The sequence below is a fragment of the Cebus imitator genome, unplaced genomic scaffold (assembly GCF_001604975.1).
Source record: "Cebus imitator isolate Cc_AM_T3 unplaced genomic scaffold, Cebus_imitator-1.0 Scaffold91, whole genome shotgun sequence".
NCBI classification, from domain to species: domain Eukaryota; kingdom Metazoa; phylum Chordata; class Mammalia; order Primates; family Cebidae; genus Cebus; species Cebus imitator.
Genome location: NW_016107406.1, coordinates 6,737,733 through 6,763,238, shown reverse-complemented (window position 1 = coordinate 6,763,238; position 25,506 = coordinate 6,737,733). Strand labels below are relative to the sequence as shown.

Sequence of the window (25,506 nt, the reverse complement as noted above, 5' to 3'; positions counted from 1 at the left end):
GCCTCCTGAAACCTTTCTTGAATGAAATCAAGTATAATGTTTTTAAGGTCTCTTTTGGTTTTGGTTTTGTTTTGAGGCAGGGTCTCACTCTGTCACCCGGGCATGATCATAACTCACTGCAACCTCAAACTCCTGTGCCCTGTGGATCCTCCCACTTCAGCCTCCCAAGGAGCTGGAACTACAGGCACATGGCACCACCACTGTGCCTGGCTAACCTTTGCATTTTTTAAAATTTGTAGAGATGGGGTCTCACTTTATTGCCCAGTCTGGTCTGAAACTCCTGGAGTCAAGTAATCCTTCTGCCTCTGCCTCCTAAAGTGCTGGGATTACAGGCATGAGCCACTGTGCCTGGCGTAAATTCTGTATTTTTTATTGTTATTCTATTATTCTCATTACAAGTTTACTTTATTTGTTTTTTAAAATTCTTAAGTTTTTAATCCAGATGCTGCTGTTCATATCAGAAATATAAAAGTTTTATATAATTTGGAGATCAGGAAAAAAAATACTTGGAATTTGGCAACGTTTACCAAAATAAACCTTCCATTTGATTTTGCTAAGCTCTCTCTTAATGATGGTATTACTGTTGGGCTATTCTCTCACAGAAAAATGAAACTACAAAGTTGTTTCAATACGTCCCTGTGTGTTAAAGTGGAAGCATGTGACATCCATACCAACAAATGGGTACCACATGGCAAAAATACCCAGAAGCAAGTCAGTAGTATGAAAGGGATAATTTAGTTCTGTTTCATTTTATTTTTTACCTTTAGAGAGAAAGAAAGAAAGAGAGAGAGAGAGACAGAGAAAGTAAGTTTATATTCCTACAGTGGAATCAGGATCTTCATTTTAGTTTATGCATGTGGTTGGTTTAGTGGGGTTTTGTGCCTGTCTGATTTTAAGTCGACTTATAGCTTTTAGATACCAAATTTCTTTATTTTTAAAAATAGGAATGATAGTGGATGACAGTGGTATCCTACTTGCTTACCTAAGCTGGCATAGATGTGACCCACTGTCTGCTCCTGGCCCAGTTTAATAGCTATTTGTATGTGTTTATCTTTTTTTCTAGGCTTTAAGCATTTACTCAGAAAATAATTTTCTGAGTAATTGTTTTCTGAGTAAATACCAAAAGCCTAGCCTGGTGGCTCATGCCTGTAATCCTAACACTTTGGGAGGCTGAGGCAGGCAAATTGTCTCAGCCCAGGAGGTCAAGACTAGCTGGACAACATGGTAAAACACTGTCTCTACTAAAATTAGAAACAAACAAACAAACAAACAAGTGGGCATGGTGGTGTGTGCCTGTACTCGCAGCTACTCAGGGGCTGAATTGAGAGGATTGCCTGAGCCTGGGAAGTCGAGGTTGCAGTGAGCCAAGATGGTGCTGCTGCACTCCACCCTGGCCTGCTAGAGTGAGACCCTGTCTCAAAAACAAAAAAAAAGAATTGTTGAGGGTTTAGGTTGTGGGTGCCTTGTACTGGCTTTGACCTCCATTGTCAAAGGATATCTAGAATAGAGCTCCTTGAAAACAGTGTGTACTGGAAAATGTTAAATGGCAAGGGCAGTTATTTCTTTGTGTCTGTTCAGTCTGAAGTTCAACTCGGAATATATTTACCATAAGTAACAATACTGTTGATGCCTAGAAACTTCACTGACCCTTAAAAATAATTTATTTCAGTTGCTTAAATGGAATTCTTAAGTATCACAAAAACTTCTGAAAATTAAAACATCTGTTTATCATATAAAAAACATTTCAAGAATGCACATCTTTGACTACATTAAGTGGATACGTAGCCATACATAAGTTTGCACTTATATGTTTGTTTTCATTTAAATCCTTTTGGGTGTACCCTATAGTGGAAAGAGCATGGATTTAAGAGTCAGTTAATTCTAGTCAAATCCTGGTTTTGTAACTTATTAGCCATATAATTAAATGGATTAGCTCCAGCCAATTAGTTTGACTTTGGGCAAGTTGCTTAATCATTCTGAGCTTTGTTTCTCCATCTGTTTTATAGGAATATTAATGCTTACCTTGCATGGTTGTCTTGAGAATGAAATAAGATTACAGATAAATTGATAGATAGGTAATACCTGGCATTCGCCAGATAATCAATACCATAGACTAACAGGTTCGTGTTAGTTTTCCTTTTACTCCATTTATGTGCTTACTTTCATATTATTTTAATATTAATACAGTATCTTAAAATATTTGTGTTTTACTTGGATATCAAGAAGGTAAAAGGCATTCTGTATTTTATGTCAACCATTGCTAGTAGCTTTTACCTATGGGAGTAAATCTATGGAGAAAGTTTTGCCCAATGTATACTAACATGAAGCAGCTTTCTATTTTCAGCTTATTCCCTCAGATATTAGTTTGTTCTTTCTCTTTAATTTGAAAAGCAAAATGAGGCCAGCATTCATTCTATTTGTGTTAGAGCAGCAGTCTCCAGAATTTATTGAAGGGCCCCAAGTGTTATAAAGTTAAATGATGACTGCTGACTTTGAGTCTTCCTCTCTATACTATACACTTCTTTTTAAAAATAAATTTTATTACAGGTTTAGATGATTATAACTATCACTACAACATAAAAAATAGTTCCATTACCCCCAAACCCCCTTATTTTAGTCACATTTTTTCCCCATACCTGACTCCAGGCAACTACTACCTGTTCTCTGTTGCCATAGTTTTGCCTTTTCCAGAATGTTGTATAAATGGACTCATATTGTCTGTAGCCTTTTGAGAGCCTTCTTTCTTTCAGTATAATGCCTTTGAGAGTCATCCAAGTTGTCAAGTCTTATCTACAGTTTGTTCCTTTTTATTGCTGAGTAGTATCCTACTGTATGGATGTACCAATTTGTTTATCCATCGGGGTTCATTTGGACTGTTACAATTCTCTTTTTTTTAAATATTGACTTTAGCTGGGCACAGTGGCTCATGCAATTCCAGCACTTTGGAAGGCTGAGGTGGGAGGATCATTTGAACCCAGAGTTTGAGACCAGCCTGGGCAACAGAATGAGAGTCTCTGCAAAAGATTGAAATATTAGCTGAGTGTGGTGGCACGTGCCTATGGTTCCAGCTACTCTGGAGGCTAAGGTGGGAGGGTTGCTTGAGCCAGGAAGTTGAGGCTGCAGTGCAGTATGATTGTACCAGTATGGGAGACACAGCGAGACCCTATCTCAAATAGTAAAGTGAAGTAAAATGAAATACTGAGTTTGCAAATTTGTTTTAATTTTCAAAGTAGAATAATATATACTAATCATGGAAAAATTGGGAAATAAATAAAAGTTGGAAAAAATTATCCTTGCCCAAACATAATTTCTCTGTTAACGTTTAGGTAGGAATATTTCTTTCAGTCTTTTTCTCTGTGCATGGAGTTTTTTGGCTTATGGTTATACTTATGTAGTTGTGATTCTGTTTTTCATTTATTTTATTTTTCAGTTTTGTAGAGATGGGGTATTGCTGTGTTGCCCAGGTAGGTCTCAAACTCCTGCCTTGGCCTTCCAAAGTGCTGGGATTATAGGCATGAGCTATTTTGCCTGGCCTCATTCTTCATATACTTTTAAAAATTATTATTATGGTAAAAAAAAAAGTATGAGAGCTACTCTCTTAGTAAACTTTTAGGTGCACAGTACAGTAGTGTTCACTATATAGACATTGTTGTGGGTCTCTAGAACTTTCCATCTTGCATGGCTAACCTTTTATACCCATTCAATATCAACTCCCCATTCCCTTTCTCTCCAGCCCCTGGCAGCTACTGTTCTACTGTCTGTTTCTCTTACTTTCTGTTTCTCCCAATTTCATGGCTTAGATACTTCATATAAGTGGAATCGTGCAGTATCTGTCCTTCTGTGAGTGGCTTATTTCACTTAGCATAATGTCCTCAAGATTCACCCATGTGGTAGCATAATTTCATAAACTTTAGTATTCTGCTTTTTTTTTTCATGCTTTATGAAGAATGTATTCAACATAAATAGTTTTTAAAAGATTCTAAAACACACACTAGTATAACCGTCAGCCACATGAAGAATAGAAGGTTGCCAGTATCCTAAGCTCCTTGTATGACCCCTCCCTACCACAGATTCTTCGTTTTACCTAGGCTAATTGTTAGCCTAACTTTGGTCATCTTCATTCCCTTAATTTCCTTCACAGTTTTCCAACCTATGATTGTTCTTTAAATAATGTAATTTAGTTTTGCTTCTTTTTGAAACTTGTGACCTCTTTTTTTATTGTCACTATTATAAGTATTTGTTGTTGCTCTGTTATGAGAAACCATCATAAAGATGCTTTCTAAGAGCCACTTAGTATCCTGATGAGTTATCGACTGTACTTTATGTAGTTATCCCTAATTTAAGTTGTTTATAATTTTTACTACTGGAAATAGTGTTGTGGTAAATGTCTTTTTACATAAAGCCTTTTTGTATTCAGGATTATTTTCTTTGATAGTATTAATATTATGAATAAAAGAGTATGAAGTTTTAAGGCTCTGATATATTGCTAAATTGTTTACAAAGAATTTTACTAATTTATACCTCAATGAAGCCTTATTTTCCCCGGTCAGCTTTGAGAGTTTTTCACTCTTTTCCCAAAATAAAACACCTTAGGGAATTTGATAAGCTGAAAAAAGACTGTTTTATCTTATTTTGCATTTCTGAGGTTGAATCCTTCTCTGTTATGTTTAATATTTGGTTTTCTTTTCTGTCGACTTTCCTAAGTTTGTATTGGGGTAAATCAGTTTCATAAGCAATAGTTAATACAGCCTTTATTTTTCCAGATGTAGGTGCAAAAAACTACAGGCATCTCTGTGCTGTGTATTACAACAAGAATCCTGGGTTTGAGATCATTCATGGGCTGCTGGACAGAATTATGCAGTTGCTTGATGTGCCTCCTGGTGAAGACAAGGCAGGCTATGTGATCAGAGCATCAGAAGGTAAGACAGATGAGCTGAGTCCAGAGTTAGTGACAGTGTCAGGAAGCTGCTACACCCTGTTTTTGATAAAGTTGATAGTTTTGATTTGGGATTATAGAAAGGAAGGGAGATAGAGCTTTATTTCAATTAATTGTCAGTATTATCCAGAAAATATCCCCTTTTCCTCTAGCATTTTAAGAAAACACTTTTTGGAATTCTCATAAGTGCTGCACAGTATCCTTTTGTTCCAACTGAGCTATGGTAACCCCTAGTTACGGCACCTTTAAGCCGTCAGCACCATGGTGAACCCAGAAGTTTTAACTGGAAGCTGAGAAGACCTAAAGTGATGGTTTGTTCTCAAAAGCCACCTGTCTGACAGCTTTAAGGCAAAAGAAAAAAAAAGCCTCGAAAGTTACTCTGAAAGACTTCGCACATATTAAATCAGGTCATAAAGTTGGCAGAGCATGGATAGGAATCCTTGTGTGTGAAAGCCCAAGTACAGTGACATCTTTGTTGGGGAGTTTAAGTTAGGCTAACTAAATGGCATATATGTGCTCCTAATATAGTATTAATAGTTGCCATTATACAGGGAATTCTGAAATTTTTGCTTTTCATATTTTTTTTTTTTTTTTTTTTTTTTTTTTTTTTTTTTTTTTTTTTTTTTTTTTTTTTTTTTTTTTTTTTTTTTTTTTTTTTTTTTTTTTTGAGTTGGAGTCTTACTCTGTTGTCCAGGCCGGAGTGCAGTGGCACGATCTCGGCTCACTGCAACCTCCGCCTCCCGGTTCAAGCAATTCTCCTGCCTCAGTCTTCTGAGTAGCTGGGGTTACTGCCTACAGCAATATGTAGGTTGGGTGGGATGGAGAGCAGAGGTGAAGAGAATGATGGGAAGGGATTTTAGCCCATTGTAGAGCAGTGAGAATGAGGACTTGGCCTGAGTGGTGGTCATAGCTATACAAAGGATAAGACTGATTTAAGAAACCTTGGGAAGATAGAAGCTACAACGTTCATCATTTGGAAAAGTTTGTGATATGTGCCACTTCGAACCTTGTATAATACAGCTAATTTGTGTTCATCTTCTTTTTAAAAGTCAGGTTTTTCTAAATGTAAACTTATATATTATAATCTGAATTTCATATATAATTTAGTTTCCATACAGAATATAATACTTAGTGTCTAGTTTCCCCAACATGTAGATGTTTGCTGTTTTTGTTTAGAATTTTTTTAAATTAGGAAATATGCATTCATAAATTGTCACTACTACTGATGGGTTGTAGATCTTTATGTTCAGTTTTGTTAGGCTAGGTTGTTATTTTGGTTTTTGATTTAGCATGAATATTTACAGATTCAGACTTTTGGTTCCTTTTGAATCTACATTGGCTGTCATAGTAGAATATTGAAACGTTCTGAACTTTTTCCGTCTGTGAAATGTCCAAGATTTATAAACGTGAGAAGCTTTATACACATGAGCAGCCTGGATCTGTATATATTTCAGTATACCTAACTGGCTTTCTTTGGAAAAGGGCAGGAGATTTACTTTCTCACCCCCTATCACCACCATCATTGGCCACATTAGTCTGTTGGAGTCCTGGGCATGCATCTAGCTCTGGGTGCTTTCTGCAAGACCCATCAAGCCAGAGAGAATTAGTATCTTTACAAATAATGGTTGCCCATTTCTCACAGGGATTTCTAAGTCTATTTTGATTATCTAATGGCAAATATAATTACCCTTTTTTGTTCATGGTTAAGGAAACCAAGGCATGAAGAAGTAGCTTGTCACAATAAGTCAGTAACAAAGTTGGTATTAGTTTTTCTTCTAATATATGAGGGGGTGTGTGTGTGTGTGTGTGTGTGCGCGTGCGCATATACATACAAACACACTCATATATACATACCACAACTAAGGAATAAAATTGTTTTTCAGAATCCTAAGCAAATTAGACCAGGAATTTTGTTACTGGGGCATGTTTAGCTGCATCATTTTCTCTGATTTATTGTTATTTTACATACAGCTTTTTCTGCTAAGAAAAGGTCTTCAGAGTATTAAAAAGTAGAGTAGAAGCAGATTAAGAACTACCATTCCCTGCCATTCTTGATTACTGGGTTGTCTTATATTACTCTGGCATATGGTTTACTTTTTAATAATTAAAAATCCCGAGTGGCTTTGCAGTTATAATTGAGCTAAGTCTGTTCTCCAGAGATTCCTGCATATGTCAGTTGCATTGGCAACTATTTCTTCCTGTCCTTCTAATGTATGCGACTAAGCTTTCTTTTGTTTGGTGGTAGGGATGAATGGAACAGAACTTGATTTGCTGTTGAGACACTTGACCCTGCGCATTGTGAGAAATCGGGAAACTCATCTGATTGATCCTTGCACTGATCTAAGGAGTTTTGTTGACACTGGAGCATAACCTTGCTTGTCAGGCAGGCGGCAGCCCTCTGTAGCATGGGGAGTATCTGTAGAAGCACCCAGAAAGCCTGTAGCTGAAGCCAGAGTAAAAAGCTACTGTCCCCTGGTCTTACATATTTCTTTTTTTTTTTTTTTTTGAGACGGAGTTTCACTCTTGTTACCCAGGCTGGAGTGCAAGGGCGTGATCTCGGCTCACTGCAGCCTCCGCCTCCTGGATTCAGGCAATTCTTCTGCCTCAGCCTCCCGAGTAGCTGGGACTACAGGCACGCGCCACCATGCCCAGCTAATTTTTGTGTTTTTTGTAGAGATGGGGTTTCACCATGTTGACCAGGTTGGTCTCGATCTCTTGACCTCATGATCCACCTGCCTCGGCCTACCAAAGTGCTGGGATTATAGGCGTGAGCCACCGCGCCCGGCCAGGTCTTACATATTTCTTATTTGCTGGGCATCCTTGCAGTTAACACCATAAAGCGAGATAGAATGTCAGATTGATGACAGAATAAGGCCAATGTTGAGTGGGAAAAAAGAACCTTTTGCAGACTGCAGAGCATTTTAAGAGTTTCAAAAGGGTTCAACTCCAAATATTTTAGTGGCTTTGGATCAATTATTATGGCATATATATATATATATATATATATATATATGCTTTTTCTTTTCTTCAGGCTTCTTCCCCTTTGTTTTTGTGGTTTCTTGCAAACTAAATTATGTATGTTAAGATGCATTTATCCTTTTCAAAAACCACTTCTGGGCAAGGAAAATTCTCAACATTTTTGTGTTTAGAACAGTTATGTGGTTACTAGGGATCAGGGGCAAAAATCATTTCTTATAGAATGTAGTGGGCTTTGTGCGTGATTGGCGGCACTGCCTTGAGCCTGTGGCTTTTTTCGCCTTTAGCTTGTTTGCTAGTTCAGTTTCGATTATTTACAGTTCTACAGAAAACTTGAATTTAATTTGTGACAAGATCCCTGTTGGAGAGACATCAGGTTTAGAACTTTAGTTTTGACAATTCTAGTTTGCATGCTGCTCAGAATTCATTTTGTGAAATGAAAAATAACCTTGTAAGTAATACGCACATTTAATCCTGTACCATATCTATACACAGTGGGTAGTACCTTCTGCTACAGTAATACCTAATGATCATTGGCTTGACCTGGAGTTCATGACCTATTTCCCCTTTCAGGACACCTGTGAAAGATTTCAGATGCTAAAAAATATGGGTGAAATTGTGATGTTTCCCTGGTCGTCACACTGGTTTTTAGTGTAATATGAGCTTGGAAATGTATGAGAAAAATATCTATTGAACAACTTGTTGAAGTAAAGGTGTTCGATTTATGGTTTGATTTATACAGAACGTTCTGGGCTATAATAAAGGGAGATCTTTCTGGCATGTTGATGGTAACATATAGTTAACATCAACAAAGAAATTGTGAGGACAACAGGTTAAAGAAAAATTGGAAGTTTTTAAGCTTCTGACCTTTGGTTAGTCTGTATGCAAACAGTTTTGATTCCTCTGGATGCCTGCTGTTTTGTGTTTAAGGCAAGCTTTCAAATCCTACCATTTTTCTTAGCTTCTTTGAATGAATTAAAAGACAAAACAATATGAAACAAATAAGCGGTGATTCCCACACAGCTGGAATAGTGGTATAACATGGGCACTGTTTTTATAAAAGCTTCAGCAGTCATCACATGAGTCACTTAGCCCTGTCTTGTTTTTACTGTACTTGCCTCACTCTTTTGTATGCGCAGGCAAACTTCTCTCCACTCATGTTCACTTAACTCTTTTTGATGGTCAGGTGTTTTGATGCTTCCCTGACACTTTAGTACTTGTAGCAAGTTGGAATAAAGTTCCAAGGTGAATGGCTTGGTCAGCTTGATACTCCATCTGATAGATATTGTAGTAACAGAGTTTCTTAACCTTTTAAAAATTAATCTCTCCCCTAAGGGCCTTTTTTAGACATTTTTTTTCCCTTAATTGTTCCTTCATAAAATTTTAATACCATAGATACATTACATATATACTATATACTATATATATAGTATATGTACATTATACTGTATATATGTACAGATACTATATATATGTATTATTCTGTATTAGATGTGTAGCTATGCTGTATACATAAAAAATAACAAGTGTAAAGCTTGCTTTAAAAAATTTCAATTCAGGGTTATCAATAAGCAAAATTTTTAAGTTAAATTTTAAAATGATTAACATTTTACTTTATATCTGCTGGATGACTTTAATGTTATTTATTTACATACATAAACTGTAATATATCAAATTATATTTGCCAATCAGCAATTTATACACATATATGGTAACAGTAATAAAAAATTGAAAAATCATTCAAAACTAATTTTAGCAAAAGTAGAACAGTTGTTATGTTTTGTGACAGGGTCTTGCTCTGTTGCCCCGGCTGGAGTGTAGTGGCATAATCACAACTCACCATGATCTTCCCACTTCAGCTTCCCAAGTAGCTGGGACTATAAGGCATGCCACCACACTAAGCTATTTTTTTTTTTTTTTTTTTTTTTGTAGAAGTGAAGTTTTGCCATGTCACGCAGGCTGGTCTTGAGCTCCCAGGATCAAACAATCCACCCACCTCGGCCTCCCAAAATGCTGAGATTATAGGTGTGAGCTACCACACCTAGCTAAAATAATTTTTATTGAATTTAACTTTTAACTTTTCCTTGATATAAGAAAATAACTTTGATCTAGTTGATATTCAGATACTGTTGTTGAGACAGGGTCTCTCTCTGTCACCCAGACTGGAGTGCAGTGGTGCCATTACCACTTGACCTCTCAGGCTCAAGCGATCCTCTCACCTCAGCCGGTGTAGCTGGGACTACAGGTGCATGCCACCATGCCTGGCTAATTTTTGTTTTATTTTGTTTTCTGTAGAAATAGTTTCTCTATGTTGCCTAGACTGGTATTGAACTCCTGGCCTCAAGTGATCTTCCTGCTTCAGCCTCCCAAAGTGTTGGGATTACAGGCGTGAGCCACCACGCCTACTCTTTTGAGTACTTACCATAACTAATGATGTGTTAAATAACCTTTTGAATTAAATAATAAAATGTAAACAATTTTTGTTTAATTCTCAGAGCCTGAGCTATATATAAAAGTTCTAAAGATCAGTCACAAGGCAGTCAAATGGTAGCCCATTCAATGTGACGTGGAGATATAGCAATGGATAGAGTCTTCCAATCACAGCCATCTGTTGCCTTAGTTTTTTGTAGCAGTGTTATTGTATACATTTACTGTATCTTCCATATCAGTGCTGCTTGTGTGATACTCAAGAAAACCCAGTGAGAGAGTTTAAATAATGAGTAAGTTTTGTGTCAAGTAGGGCTAGCTTTTGAGCAACACAAACCATTTTAATATGGAAGATTTATTTCACCCCCCAGCCCCCCGCCTTCCCTCTAAGAGCTGGTTTTCACCCCTGTGGAAATTTCATGCTATAACAGAATGAATACTTTGGAACTACAGTAGTCTCCTTTTATCTGCAGGGTATACATTCCAAGACCCCCAATGGATGCTTGAAACTACAAGTAGTATTGAACCCTATATATGACGTGTTTTTAGTCTCATAACCAAGGCAGCTACTAAGTGACTAACGGGCAGGTGGTGTATACAGCATGGACACGCGGACAAAACGACGATTTGTGTCCGGTGGAGGACAGAGAGGGACAGCTCTACTCAGTGTTTCATCATACTCCTCACAACAGTGTACAAGTTAAAACAGGAATGGTTTATCTCCGGAATTTCCCAGTTAATATTTTCAGACCTCAGCCACAGAAAAGTGAAACTGCATATAAATAGGGACTACTGTATTTAAATCCAACTGTAAATACTGGGCAAAAAAAGAGGAAGATATTTTAGCTCATGGTACTCTCTTTTTTTCCGCTTCCATACTAGATCTTGGCCTCCACTGTTCTATAGAAAACGATGTTGTGGCTCAAATACAAAGAGCTATAAAAGAAGTTCATTTTCTCGGATATCAGCAGTTTATACATTGGCCAAAATGGAGCAGCACTTGGTTTTGACACATTTGTGTGCTGCAGCATATTGGTTAAGAGTCACTGTCCTGGGAATTCCTAGAGCATGATGTATTCTGATAAACTATCAACCCTCTAAGTGGCCAGTCCAGCTTTACTCCAGAAGAATTAAGAGGATGGATGGATGGGTAGCTAGAAAGATGGATAAACACATTGAATAAATCCCTAGGTAGGGATGGTAACTGTGAAATAGTGTCCTGAGCACATGACCACAACAACTCAAGGCCTTTTCCCCTAGAGCACTTACTACAGCTTTGACAAGACAGAGAAAACCTCCATCTTGTTTAAACCATTGCCATTTGAGAGTTTCTTTCTTAGAGTTGAAACCAGTCCTCACTTACAAATGATATTTTAATTCCTACTTGCTGGAACCCCTTGGCAGTATTAAGATGCCATCCAGCTCTAAACTAAGTTTCAAGCTAACTTCTAAGTTATTTTAAAATTAACTCTTAGTGAAATTGTTCATTCTCATTCATTCCCTGCCCCCACTATATACACTTCACTTTTGAGCACATTTAGATGGCTCACGGGTGTATCTACATGTAAAGTGTTTTGGTGGACACACTATCTTATTGCCTTGAAGGCTATTATTGGTAACTACTGGCATTTATTTCCAGTTTGCATTTGCATTTTTACAGCTAGTGAAGGCATTGGCCACTCCCAGGGAATATGTTGTACATGACTGGCTTTTAAAAATGTCTTCTTGGCTCCCACTGATAAGCCACTTTAAAAAAAAAATTGTATATATGCTTCCAAGTAAGATTTGAACAAAGGGTAACCTGTCTTAAAAAAAAGTTTGAAAATGAGGAAGTTTATGAACGCCATAGCAAAGATGATGAGGCATTTTTATTCTTCTCTTTCTAAATTACTTTCATTTGTTTTTCTTTGGTGTGCTGTGATTATGAGTACAAAGATTGTAGCAATACCAACTCATCATATCACATAGAGGTGATGCATTGTGAGTGTGAAAAGTGATTGATACCCGTTTAGCTACTTATATAAATCAGCAATTAAATTTCAGGCTTTGGGTGTTTTCTAGTTGTAGTTGCACAGGAACACTAGGTACTTGAAGGTACTTGAGATTTCTGGATACTGGAAAATTAAGAGTAATTATCATTCATTAACACTGACTTAAAAAGGAATGTCTGCCAGAACATTGATGGTTCAGCCCGCCCGCCCTCCCTTCCTTCCTTCCTTCCTTCCTTCCTCTCTTTTTCTCTCTTTCTCTCTCTTTCTCTCTTTCCCTCTTTTTTTCTCTTTTTCCTCTCCCCGTTCTTCTTTTTTTTTTTTTTTTTGAGACGGAGTTTCACTCATGTTACCCAGGCTGGAGTGCAATGGCACGATCTCGGCTCACCGCAACCTCCGCCTCCTGGGTTCAGGCAATTCTCCTGCCTCAGCCTCCTGAGTAGCTGGGATTACAGGCATGCACCACCATGCCCAGCTAATTTTTTGTATTTTTAGTAGAGATGGGGTTTCACCATGTTGACCAGGATGGTCTCGATCTCTTGACCTCGTGATCCACCCGCCTCGGCCTCCCAAAGTGCTGGGATTACAGGCTTCAGCCACCGCGCCCGGCAAGGTTCTCACTCTTTAACCAAGGCTGGCACACCCTGGCTTGATGATCATAGCTTGCTGTAGCCTCAAACTCCTGGGCAAAAGTGATCCTCCCACCTCGGCCTCCCAGGTAGCCAGGACTATAGGCACACACCACCATATCCAGCTAATTCTTTTATTTTTTAAGTAAATGTATCCAATATCCAAGCAAATGAGTTTGTTAAGTTTATCTGTGTTCCAAAAGTCCCTTTAATGTATTCACATTTAGTTATTTCCTTTTCTGTCAAGGTGTAGGACTAGAACAATAATTTTTAAAACTTTTTTGGGAGGAATTGGATGGAAACTCCCTTTAAGCAACTTCTATAACTGAAACTCCCATTTTGTTAATTTTTTATTTTAAAAGTCAAAAATTTATTTAAAAAATGCAAGTGGTATACAAATATTTTTTTCCTGAACTGTCTGAGAGCTAATCTGATAACACAGAATCCCTGAATGCTTTGGTGTATATTTCCTATTAACAAGGACATAATTCCCTATAAATGTAATAATAATCATCAAAATCAGATAAACATTGATGTTTATGTTAAACAGCATTTAATCTTTAGGCCCCATGCAAGTTTTATCAGTTGTCCTTTGTAGCTGTAATAGTCCCTTCTCATGCTGCTGTGAAGAAATATCTGAGACAGAGTAATTTATAAAGAAAAGAGGTTTAATTGTCACAGTTCTGCATGGCTGGGGAGGCCTCAGAAAACTTAACAGTCATGGTGGAAGGGACCTCTTCACAGTGTGGCAGGAGAGTGAGTAAAGAGGGAAAAGCCTCTTACAAAAACATCAGATCTTGTGAGAACTCCCTTACTATCACTAGAACAGCATGGGAATAACTGCCTGCATGTTTCAATTACCTCCTGCCCAGATCCTTCCATGGGGATTATGGGAACTACAATTCAAGATGAGATTTGGGTGGGGACACAGCCAAACCATATCAATAGCAGAGAGTCACTTGTTGTCTTCAGCCATCATGTCTCATTAGTCTCCTTCTGGAGACTTCTAGACTTCTAGACTTCTAGAATAGTCTTTTCTTGACTTTCTTGATATTGACACTTGAAGATTACAGGCCAGTTATTTTGTAGCATTTTCCTTAATTTTGGTTTGTTTGATGTTTCTTCGCTAATTAAATTCCTGTTAGCATCTTTGGAGGAATGGTACAGAAGTAATGCTGACTTCTCAGTGCATGCTATGAAGTGGCACACAATTTTCATTTATCCCATAACTGATAATGTTCACTGTAATCACTTAATTAAGGTTGTATCTATCAGTCTTCTCTACTGTAAAGTTATTCTTTTCTTCATTATAATTAATAAATATCTTATGGGGAAGAGCTTTGAAATTATGTAAATACACTATTTCTAATCAGTTTTCCTATATACTTCGTTATGTCAGTGTGGACTCATTGTTGCTGATTTTATTCAGTGCATTTAAATCCATTACAGTCTTTTATTTTGATGCTCAAATTGTCTCCAATTTGGCCAGGAGGAGTCCCTTCAAGCTGACTTCTCTTTGCTTCTAACACATTCCCATTCTTGAGCACTCCCTTGCTTTTGGCACAAGATATCCTAGGCTTATCTTGAACTTTCTCTTACCCCATTCTCGAACCTGGTTTCTTTTAGTGGAAAATGGGATCTCGAAGCCAAGATCTAGGGTGCCAGGTGTGATTATTGTTATGGCAGGGGAGGGTTGCTCTTCCAAGGCCGCCTTCTCAGAGGACTGAGGGAGGATTGGGCATGATGCGCGCCTGTGCACACACACTCACACACATCTGCATCTATGCATCTGTATTGTTTATGTACATATGTATGTACACAAATATAGATCCATGTGTATATATAGGACCATACGTCTACAGTATGTCCAATTCCAGCCTAACACTATACTGTTTATTCCAGTTTTCTCCTGATCCATATTGGTACCTCTCTTCTCCAACACTGAGACAACTAGCTCCCATTAGTCTCAGTTTATTTACTTACTTGATCTATGCCCCTGCATGTAGCTGAACTCTCTTCTTTCCCGTCGTCTCTGCTGGTTTGCCCCTCTCATCACTGAGCCTCTGACTCCCCCACAGGACTCTCTCCACTACTTGTGGATGCACCCCCTCCCTCTTGGGCTCTGACGCCCCATGCTAGATTTCTCTCTGCCCTGGGACACAGGCTTTATTTCCTCACCCCTCCAGATAGGGATTTCTGCCTCTTCAGCTCCTTTAGGGCTGAATTGTTCTGGAAGAGAGGGGGATAAAGATTTTTAAAGTCTTGCAAAGCCTTTGTTGATAGAGACGTTCTTGTTAAAATGAAGGGGAGAAAATGGTTGTATATAGTGGGGCTTTTTTGAAAGGGGTGGTAGTGTAGGAAATATATTTCTGGGCTCACCTAACGTTTCTTCCTCAAATCTGGCATATTTCTCCATCTGGTCCTGGTTCTTTTCAGTAAGAAATCAAATTTAGATCACAGTCTGGATGTTAAGGTTGCTTGTTGCTACTGAGAACGTTGTTGTTTCCAGGGATTTTTAGTAGACAAAGCTGCAGAAAACTTTTTTTTTTAAAGAAAAAGCATTGAGTTTGTGCAGACATTTTCATGATTTGAAGATTTTTATGTAAGATATCTGACTTTAGCTCTTTTTCTTTTTTTTAAAAAAAGTGTTGAATAATATTAAAAAAATTTTTTTTTAAATTTTACTTTAAGTTCTGGGATACATGTGCAGGATGTGCATGTTTGTTATATAGGTATACCTATGCCATGGTGGTTTGCTGTATCTAGTGACCCGGCTTCTAAGTTCTCTCCCTTTGTCCCCCACCCCCTAACAGGTCCTGGTGTGTGTTGTTCCCCTCCGTCTGTCCATGTGTTCTCATTGTTCAATGCCCACTTATGAGTGAGAACATGCAGTGTGTGGTTTTCTGTTTCTGTGTTAGTTTAGCTCTTTTTCTTTATTGAGAATCTTGGTTCCTAGTGAATTTACATTATTGCTCTTTGCTCTGTTTTGTTTTGGAGACAGAATCTTGCTCTGTCCCCCAGGCTGGAGTGCAGTGGTGTGATCTTGGCTCACTGCAACCTCTGCCTCCTGAGTAGCTGGGATTATAGGTGCCCACCACCACATCCGACTAATTTTTTTGTATTTTTAATGGAGATGGGGTTTTGTCATGTTTGACAGGCTGGTCTGGACTCCTGACCTCAAATGATCTGCCCCGCCTCAGCCTCCCAAAGTGCAAGGATTACCGTATGAGCCCCTGCACCCGAATTTACATTATTGCTTGTTTGCTCATTCTGTTTATCTATTTATCTATCATAGTTTCAAAATAAAAATACCAATACTATTATCAACAATATACTTATTGAAAGCATTTAAAATTTATTTTTATTACTTTTTGTACTTAAAATATAGACTATAAATAAGGGACGTTGAGGGAACTCTGGCTTCCACCCCTGTTCCATCCTCCACACCGTTCCTTCCCTGCCTCTATAGGGTATGATTTTTATTAGTCTTCAGTTTATCCTTCTAATGTATGTGTGCACACAGCTGGGTATGTGTGTTCATATTCTCTTCCACTTTCTCATACGAGGGGCTGATACTTTACACGCTGTTCTGTACCTTACTTCATTTTACCTGATAGCCTACACTGGAGATCCTTCTGTAGCAGCATGTGGAAACCTTCCTTGTTCCTTTTGACTTCTGTGGGGTACTCCATTGCATGGAGTTCCACAGCGTAATCAACTAATTTCCTGGTGATAAACATTGAGTTGTTTCCCGTCTTTGCTGTAACAGATTGTGATACAGCGAATAGTCTTGTGCATATGTTATTTGGTAATGCCAGTGTATCTTTGGGACAGAGTCCTAGAAGTATGGGATCACTGGGACAAAGTAAATAAATTCATATTTTCACCAGACACTGCCAGACACCCTCCATAGGATTTCTAGTTCAATGTTGTACAAACGCAGCAGCAGCACTTGAGAGAACTTATTTCCCCACAGCCGTGGTCACTAGACTTTCTGTCTTTGCCAGTCTTTCAGATGGGAAGCGGTGTCTCACTGTAGTTTTAGTTGAATTTCCCTTGTGAGCAAGTGTAAATGTATTTATGTGTTCACAAGGACATTTTTATTCCCTTTTCTGTGTTCCACCTGCCTTGCTCATTATTTCTTTAGGTTTGTCAGTCTTCTCTGTTTTTAGGAACCTTTTATGTAGTGTGGGTATCAACTCTTCATGATATACATCTGCCATATATATATATATATATATATATATATATATATATATATTAGTTTGTCAACTGTCTTTTGACTTCAGCTGCTCAGAAGCTAATAGCTTATCTCTTAATGGCAGGAAACGAGAAGAATTGTTGAAAAAACCACTTTTTTTTGACATTTTCCTAGTATTTCTTTTTAACAAGCAAGATCCTAGAAACCTTTAAAAACTAAATGCTTGGTCTGATTTTTAAAAGTATGTTCATAATCTGCTTGGTTTAAAAATTAGTAATGTTTCATTTACCACGGATTTTTGTGGCAGTGGTGAATAACTGAACATCCATTAGATACCTGTCTTCTCCAGAGTTTCATTCATCAGCTAGTACATTTCTTCTCTCCCCATATTATGCTTTATTTGGAGAGACTCCTTTCTGCTTTTTAGCTAAAATTACCCTTCTATATATATTACATCATTGCAGAAATCCAACAGATTGACATTCACTTAAAGTATTCCCAGTACCTTCATAAAAATGATAGGAGGGCTGCTAACTTCACTGAGGTCTCAGTTGTGGTGCGATTTTGACCAATTATTTTGTTTAACAGTAGGGTTGAATATCTGTGGCCTGACCTTGGCCTCTTTTGAGAATTGAATGCTGTCATTCATTTGGCTGACTTGGGCAACCTTGGAAATATGCCCAAGCACCTGTTGGCTCACATGGGCTGTGGGTCAGGAATGTGATCTTCCTGCTGAGGGTCGTACAAGGCCAAGTAAGATGTCTCAAGACCCCCGTGGCCCTTCCTGTCTTATAGGCTCTTTTGTGTGTCATAGATGTACTTTCCTCCTTCTCTTCGCAGACCCAAGACCCTCATTTTCCCCCTTCTGAGTCACTATACTTTGTCACTCACCTTCCAGAAGATAAAGCTTTGTAGTCACTCTCTTAATCCCTAAAGGCTTTTAGTTTGTGAATTACATTCTCTGAACAAAGATTTCCTCTTGGAATTATTTTCCTAGGTTGATTTCAGGCATTTTTTTTTCCTACCAGTGGAATTTTTTTTTAAGGCAGTAGTGTTGTTATGCAGGAGAAAGTTTTTTATTGGTGTTGTGTAGGATGACATCAGTATAATCTTCTATTATTTGTGGTTTGTTGCCAATACCAGTAGTCATGCGTTGTTTAACATTTTGCTATATAAGGAGCTATACGACGATTCATTTTCTTTTTACCTGTGTAGTGCTATTTCTTTTTTGAGATGAGGTCTCACTATGTTGCCAGGCTAGTTTTGACCACCTGATCTCAAGCTGTCCTCCTGCCTCAGCCTCCCAAATCACTAGGATTGCAGGTGTGCACCACCATGCCAGACCTTTCGTTCTACTTTTAGAAAAGAGAAGTAATCTAAGACAGACTGTAAGCTTCTAGAAGCCTTATTTATACTAATGAATAATAGGAAGCAACTCCAAGATGAAATACTTAAAGAACAAGTTGACAACTATGATATATAAACATAATGGAATATGATTAAAATGTCTTTAGACATGTGAATATAAACTCAGTTGAAAAAGCAGTTCCCAAGATGGAATAGACATTAATTCATTATAAATATTATATATATTATATATAATGAATATTATATGTGACTATCATGTTTATATAAGAATGAATATTATATATTTATGAATATTATATATTTATATGCAATATTATATAATATGTGAATGTTCATATTCAAATATGAATATTGTATACAATATTCATATATATAATGAATATGTTGTTTGTAAAACCCTAGGATGCATGCTAACCAACTGTGATAGAGTCAGTATGACACTGAGTGTTGCAACAAGTCCTTCTGTCACTTTAATCCGTGTGATTAAAGACTTAATTCCTTCACCCCAGTTTCTTCATCTGTAAAATGGCAATGATGATATCTGTCCCATCGACACCGTAGGGTTGTCAGGAGAGGCAGATGCAAGAATTTGCTAAAGCATTTCGGAATGTGTAAATCACTCTTCAGAGTAAATCTGGAGTGGATTCTAGGTCTGTCTTCAGGAAAGCAACATTGGATGAGTTGCAGACCGGATTTCAGGAAAACCTGATTTCTGATCTCAATTCCGCTCTTACCTACAGTTTTCTTAACCTGTCTAGTATCTATTTTCTCGTATATTAAGGAAGGAAATGGACAGGGTGGCTTCAAGGGTCATTTCCAGTTTTAAGATTCTGCAGGAGTTTAAATTCAGAGGGAATCTCTGCCATAGGTTCTAACATTTCAGCTCTTTTTCTTTGCCTTTAGATGGTGTCCCTGTGGTACTTGTCTTCTGAAATAATTCCAGCTTTGTTTCAAGAATCTGAAATTGATTCATACAAGTACCTGCGTTATATGGGATTTAAAAAATGAATAGTTCTATTTTCCATGGAAGGCTCTAGGTTTTGTCAGTATTATGCTATGCTAATATTGCAGAGCCTACCTGGGTATGTCCTAAGGTGAGAGATGAGAGAGATGATGAACTGTCAGTCTTTCTTTTTTCTCTTAAGTTTTGTTTGTTTATTTAATTTGAAACCAGAAGAAGTTTGCAAACATGAAATGGACAGCTTGACCAAAAGCTTAAAAACATTCTGCTGTAGGCCTTATGTGCCTGTGGGCAACACACAGAGAGGAGCCTATTCCACGGCCCTTCTTCACCTTTAGCTTGCTCTCCAGCCTCTACTATTTCTTGCCTAGGGCGAGCCTCCTAATCTCCTTGTGCGTTACTTTTTCCCATCTGTAACTTGTCTGTCCCACAAAGGGCTCAGCCAGGGCTGCAATGAGAATGGCTTAGTGCTTTTACTGGGAGGAGTGATGAATAGAAAGCGGAGTACCATGTTTTTACAATTTCATTATTCTTTCCTTTTTTTTTCTTTTTTAGACAGAGTCTCACTCTGTCACCCAGGTTGGAGTGCAGGGGTGCAGTCTCGGCTCACTGCAACCTCCACCTCCTGGTTCAAGTGATTCTCCTGCCTCAGCCTCCCGAATAGCTGGGGTTACAGGTGCATGCCACCACACCCAGCTAATTTTTTTGTATTTTATTAGAGACAGGGTTTCACCATGTTGGCCAGAATGATCTTGATCTCCTGACCTTATGACCTGCCTGCCTTGGCCTCCAAAAGTGATGGGAATACAGGCGTGAATCACCCTGCCCTATTTGTCACCTGAAATCTTACTCTGAAACTAAAACATCTACCAAAATTACATGTTTAAAGTGATGTTTGCACAAAGTTAGCTAAAGGTCTCAATTGAATAAGTTAACTAATTGTGAAATTATGGATACAATCTCATATAGTCAACATTTCCATTCTCTCCTTAATTAGCCCCACCACAGTCTCTTTTTAATTATTTCACTGTACTTCTGGAGGAAGTAATAAGTTATTCCATTTGGCTTGAGAAATAGCCTCCTTAAAGATTTTTTCAGGCAAAAGACTAGATAAAGAACCATTTGTTGGCCCAGGAAGGCAGAGTGATTTTTTTTTTTTATTTTTGAAGTTGTTGTTCTAAATATATTCTATACATATTGAAGAAGTGTGAAAATTTTGGGGGAAAATGATAAGGGTGTCAGACAAATATAGGATGATGGCATTATTTAAGAACATAATTTTTCAAAACAGACTGACAGAGTACTTTTTAACCTAGAGGTAAAAATCCTCTGGTTTTACACAATTTGAGATGGATTTAAAGTTGTAATTAGCTGGGTCATCTTGAAGCTCTTCCAACATTCGTGACCTCCTTTAGGTTTTAAAATATGAGTGTGTAGTTAAGATTAGACTTTAAAATAGATCTCAACATCTCCCAAGCATTTGCTGTTTAATCATTTTGTATTCACCCTGCTAATTACCTAAACGTTTTGTAAGAAATGTTAAAAAGCAAAAACCACAGAAATAAATGATAAATGTTAAATTTCTCTACACAAATTAAGACCGGGAAATTCTGGAGTTATGATTCTCAATCTTTAGTCATAAGGAGATTGTGATAATTTTTAAAAGATGGTTACTTATTGAAGGCATTGCTCGATTGCTTAGAAGACTAGGTAATGTGGGTTTTGCTGCTTTCTTTTTAAGCATAAGGTCCTACCGGATCCCGTCCTTATTTGTGATAGTGTGCCCTGCCCTGTCTTGATAGAATGTTGCTGCATCATGGGCTCCCTGAGTTCCATGCTGTGGGGTTAAATAGGTACCGGTTCCCTTGCATTCAGTTGCCTTCACTTTAAGAGTTAATGGTGTCTGCAGGTGTGTTGGGATTAGCACTGTAAAGTTGTGTAATGGGTTTTTCTTTCTTTTGATCTTCGGAAAGGGATGAAAGATGGCCATTAAACTCAAGGGATTAGGTCCCCTCTCTTTACAGACTTTAGGTACCATAAATATTTCACTTCAAATGCAAGGTGAAGAATTGTATACAACTGGGGAAAATGGGTGTTTTATATTACCAGTTGGAAATTATTCAGTCTCCACTTACAAATTAAATGGTCTTTGCAGAGAGCAAATCACTATAGAGATATCAACACAGAACATTTTCTCTCAACTGAGTGTACCAGGATCTGAAAAATGTTTTGTGTTTATATCTCCTTTTTGCCTCCTCATATTCCTAAGCCTTTTTCTTTCCTTTTATAAGCTAATGTCTTCCCTACATTGTACTGTTTTCCCCTTGAGTTCTCTCCCCTTGGTGTAAGTCCATTGGTGCCCTCAAAAAACTGCTGGTTCTAAAACTTTGAGAACAACCACGCTTAAGTAGGACACCACGCTCACGTGGGATAAGTGTGTGTTTAGTTTTATAGTCTCTGTATTCTATCTCTTTCTTTAAATCAACATTATTTAGAAAAGGAAGGTGATGTTGATGGGCTGGCAGCAGAATTCTACAATTCCTGTTACCGCATTCTCAGCAAACTAGTGGGAAACCAGGAGGAAGCCCCTCCTCAGTAGGAAATTATGGTTCCAGCCTCATTTCACTCTTTGCCTTGTCAGTTTCACCCCAGAATGGAACACTGGAGTTGTTTTTCCCCTTTTCTGTGAGGAGAAGGGCTTGGGTAGATGCCTTTAGAGTCAGCCTGTGAAATGATTATTTCTCCCTTTACTCCATAGTACATAATCAGTCACTTAGAACAGATTTACAGTACATTCAGTTGGCCCAGTGACTTACAATATCTATATGATTCTGTATTTTTTATTTCATTCCTGAAGTTGGGGAGTTATGTGTAGTTAAAACTCATGATAGTTTCTGTTGTTTGCTATGACATATGTGGCATACGGACATTCCTTTTCCAATGTTCCCTGCCCCCCTTTATATTTTGTTCTTATCTCTTTATTGCAGAAATTTTGGATGGTTAAGGATCATGCAAACAGTACAATATTTGGGTTTGAGCCTCACAACATGTATTAGTAATGTAAAAAAAGAGAAAAGTAAAATTGTATGAGTAGATACCTTTTTGCAGATGGGCCAAATAAAGTACCAAATGAATGAGCTAAATATAGCCAGTGGCAGAGGGATTAAGGTCAGGAATGAAGACCCTGATTAAGAAGGGGCTTGATAACGCCTTCTAATGTTTTCAGATTAGGGGGCCTGCTCAGTTACCACTTTAAGCTTCTACTTCCGATGCTCCCTAAAATTACAGGAATGACTCTGCGTAAAGCTTATACAAACTTTGGGCCTATAATATTACTCTTAAGAAAAAAAAAAAGATGAGGCAAAAAGAAACTGTGAAAAGTGTTTAGCATTGAGCAAGAGAGGGAGCTCACAAACTCTTTGATGGTCAATTAGCCAGAAAATGTGCTAAAGACTGGGTGCTGTGCTGGATTATGGGCCCAGGAATTACCCCCAAGGTCCTCAGAGTGGTCCTGCCGTTTGAGCACAGAGACAATTACAGACCTCTAGGAGATGCTACAAAGGCTTTAATTAAGGGACTTACTAACACCCCACTAAGTTTTGGAAATTGAATTCTTATTTGTGCTTACCTGATGTTTCTTTTGTCCAGACTTTTATGTAGATTTCAACAGAGAACACTATTTCCCCCACATCTGTTTTATGTTGGAAGCCATTTACTGTGATAGATAGGAGCAAAGCTGAGAGTTTAACCAGTGTGAGGAAGCAGGTAGAAAAGTGGACTAGGAGGCTTTTTGCGGGGGAACGTTTGGGCCCAGATTGAAAATTGTAGTACTCCGCATCTTGAAACACCAGTAATCTAGGAACTCTGCTGTTAAATACATGAAAAAAAAGAAAACTAATGTCCTTTATAGAATTTGAATTTTAGAATTCCCATTTCACAAACCAATGTGGTTTTCTTTGAATTGGCAACTTTACGTTTCTAGACATAGCACACTGCCCTTTCTATACAAGTATGTTTTTGTTTGTGGATGCTATAAGGTTAGCCTTTGGCTATCACCCAGGTCTGATTTTTCACAAGCGTAGATCCACATTTTGTTCCATTCAGATGTGACTGTTTTTATTTCTGGAAATACCTTGTTTTAAGATGCATTAGTCCTAGCTAGAGCACTGTGATCACATTGATCTGTCGGAGTTACTGCGCTCAGCCACCCCCTTTCTCCCAACAGTGGAGATGCTCTCACCTTTGAACTCTAGAGCCTAATTACTGCCCAAGTCGGCTGTGTCACCCTTGTTTTGTTAGTGAGGTAGTTATTCTCTCTTCTGTCCTTTGAAGTGATTCACTTCTGCCTGCAAAATTTGGTTTGAACCTTAAAGGTTTTCAAAAGCACTAAGAAATGCTTGTGTTTTAGTAACATTATATTTTTCTTCAGTATTTCTAGTTTACATATAGTATCTGTCAAGTGACACATTTTTTAAGGTTCTCTCTGTTGTACTGATGGGCAGCTTGAAGGACCTTTTGTGTGTGTACCTCTCAATTTGTGTATGAGGAGGACAGAACCTCAGCCTTGCTGAACAGAGGAGTGGATAAGAAAATCACAGGAAGCGTTTAACTTGTGAGGACAATTTGAACTTGCCATTTTTTTCACTTTTCACAAGGTCAGATATAAAGTGCATGACTGGGCTTCACCTTTACGTGTGGGTTGGTAGGGAAGGATGATTAGTATCGGATGATAGGGCAGCAGGCTTCGTTTTTACCTGAGGGTTGGTAGGGGAAGGTTGTTAATATTGGATGTTAGGGCAGCAGGCTTTATTTTTACATGTGAATTGGTAGGGGAGGCTGGTTAGTATTGGATGATAGGGCAGCAGGTCCCTGTATGTGCTGCCAGCTCCATTGGGCCGCGAGGCCTTCTGACCCCGGAGCAGTTTGAGATGCTGCACTGGCTTACACGGTCTTTGTGCCCAGGTGAGAGCTTTTGATATGTACATTATATAGAATACTCATATACTTGGGTATGTTTTAAGTAAAGCATAATGTGAATTTTCGTTCTTTTTGCATTCCTTTGGAAAGAGAGAAAATTATATTTAGCGACACAAATATTTTTGTCCGGTTAATGAGCTAAAGCAAAGTTTGATCCAAACTTCCGGAGAGAGGTAGAACTGGCAACTGAAGAAGAATATACTGTAACTGAATTTTGCTAAAAAGTGCTGATTCAAAAAGTTGTTGTAGGAAGTAAAAACTCTAAGCTCTTATCTCTTAGGCTTTATTTTGCTCACATTGTCAGAGCTAGCGCATCTGGCTTAGATTCTAAAATAGTTTGGTTTTATGCCTTAGTAAAAATGAATCCAATCAAATTGGAATTGAAGATAGATGAAAGGGTGAATTTTGGTACAATGAGGATTCTTAAGCGCAGCGAAGTTATCAGGGAAGATCTTGAACATTTTCTTTGTGAGTGTCCTTTAAAAATAGGCTGGTGTCAAACCTCAGCATCACACAATATACCCAGGTAACAAACTTGAACACGCACCCCCTGAATCTATTAATAAAAGTTGGAAGAAAGCACAGCAGGCTGGTGTCTTTTTTCAGATAGTATGGCTGCATTCAAGTCTAGCTCTATAAAGGGGTGCCGGGTGCTGGGATAAATAGTTCCCAGCAGTCCTTCCAGTTCTGGATTATATTGCTTACCATCAACACCTTGTATATAATCTTCACTTATGTGTCATTTGAAGATATTTGTTCTGGGGAGTCAAGGGGAGGGGAGTTTTGTCTTTTAAGTTAGATTTTCATTTTGATAGGATTAAAATGCGTCATCTTTATCAGATTTGGTAATATCCATATCAAACTAAGGCTCTGTATTATTAGTTGGGTTTGGTTTCTTCATTGTTTTATTTGGTTCCCCTCCCTGTCCCTCACCTCAAGTGTGGATTAGTGCACAGAGCTAGATAGTTAAACGCATTCACTGAAATTCTTGCTTTAAAAGGCATGGAGGCAGAATTGCTGAGTTTGGAGAGATGTGAAAAAGA

General features: G+C 38.1%; 1 protein-coding gene across 2 annotated transcripts in view; it reads left to right on the top strand.

Moving 5' to 3' along the window:
• Nucleotides 1-25,506, top strand: part of FARSB (phenylalanyl-tRNA synthetase subunit beta) — a 76,940-nt gene that overhangs the window by 49,839 nt on the left and 1,595 nt on the right. For both annotated transcript variants that reach the window (XM_017535309.2, XM_017535312.1), the window contains exon 15: nt 4,764-4,919. In XM_017535309.2, the coding sequence (XP_017390798.1) occupies nt 4,764-4,919 (156 nt within the window). The remainder of the gene's footprint in view (nt 1-4,763; nt 4,920-25,506) is intronic.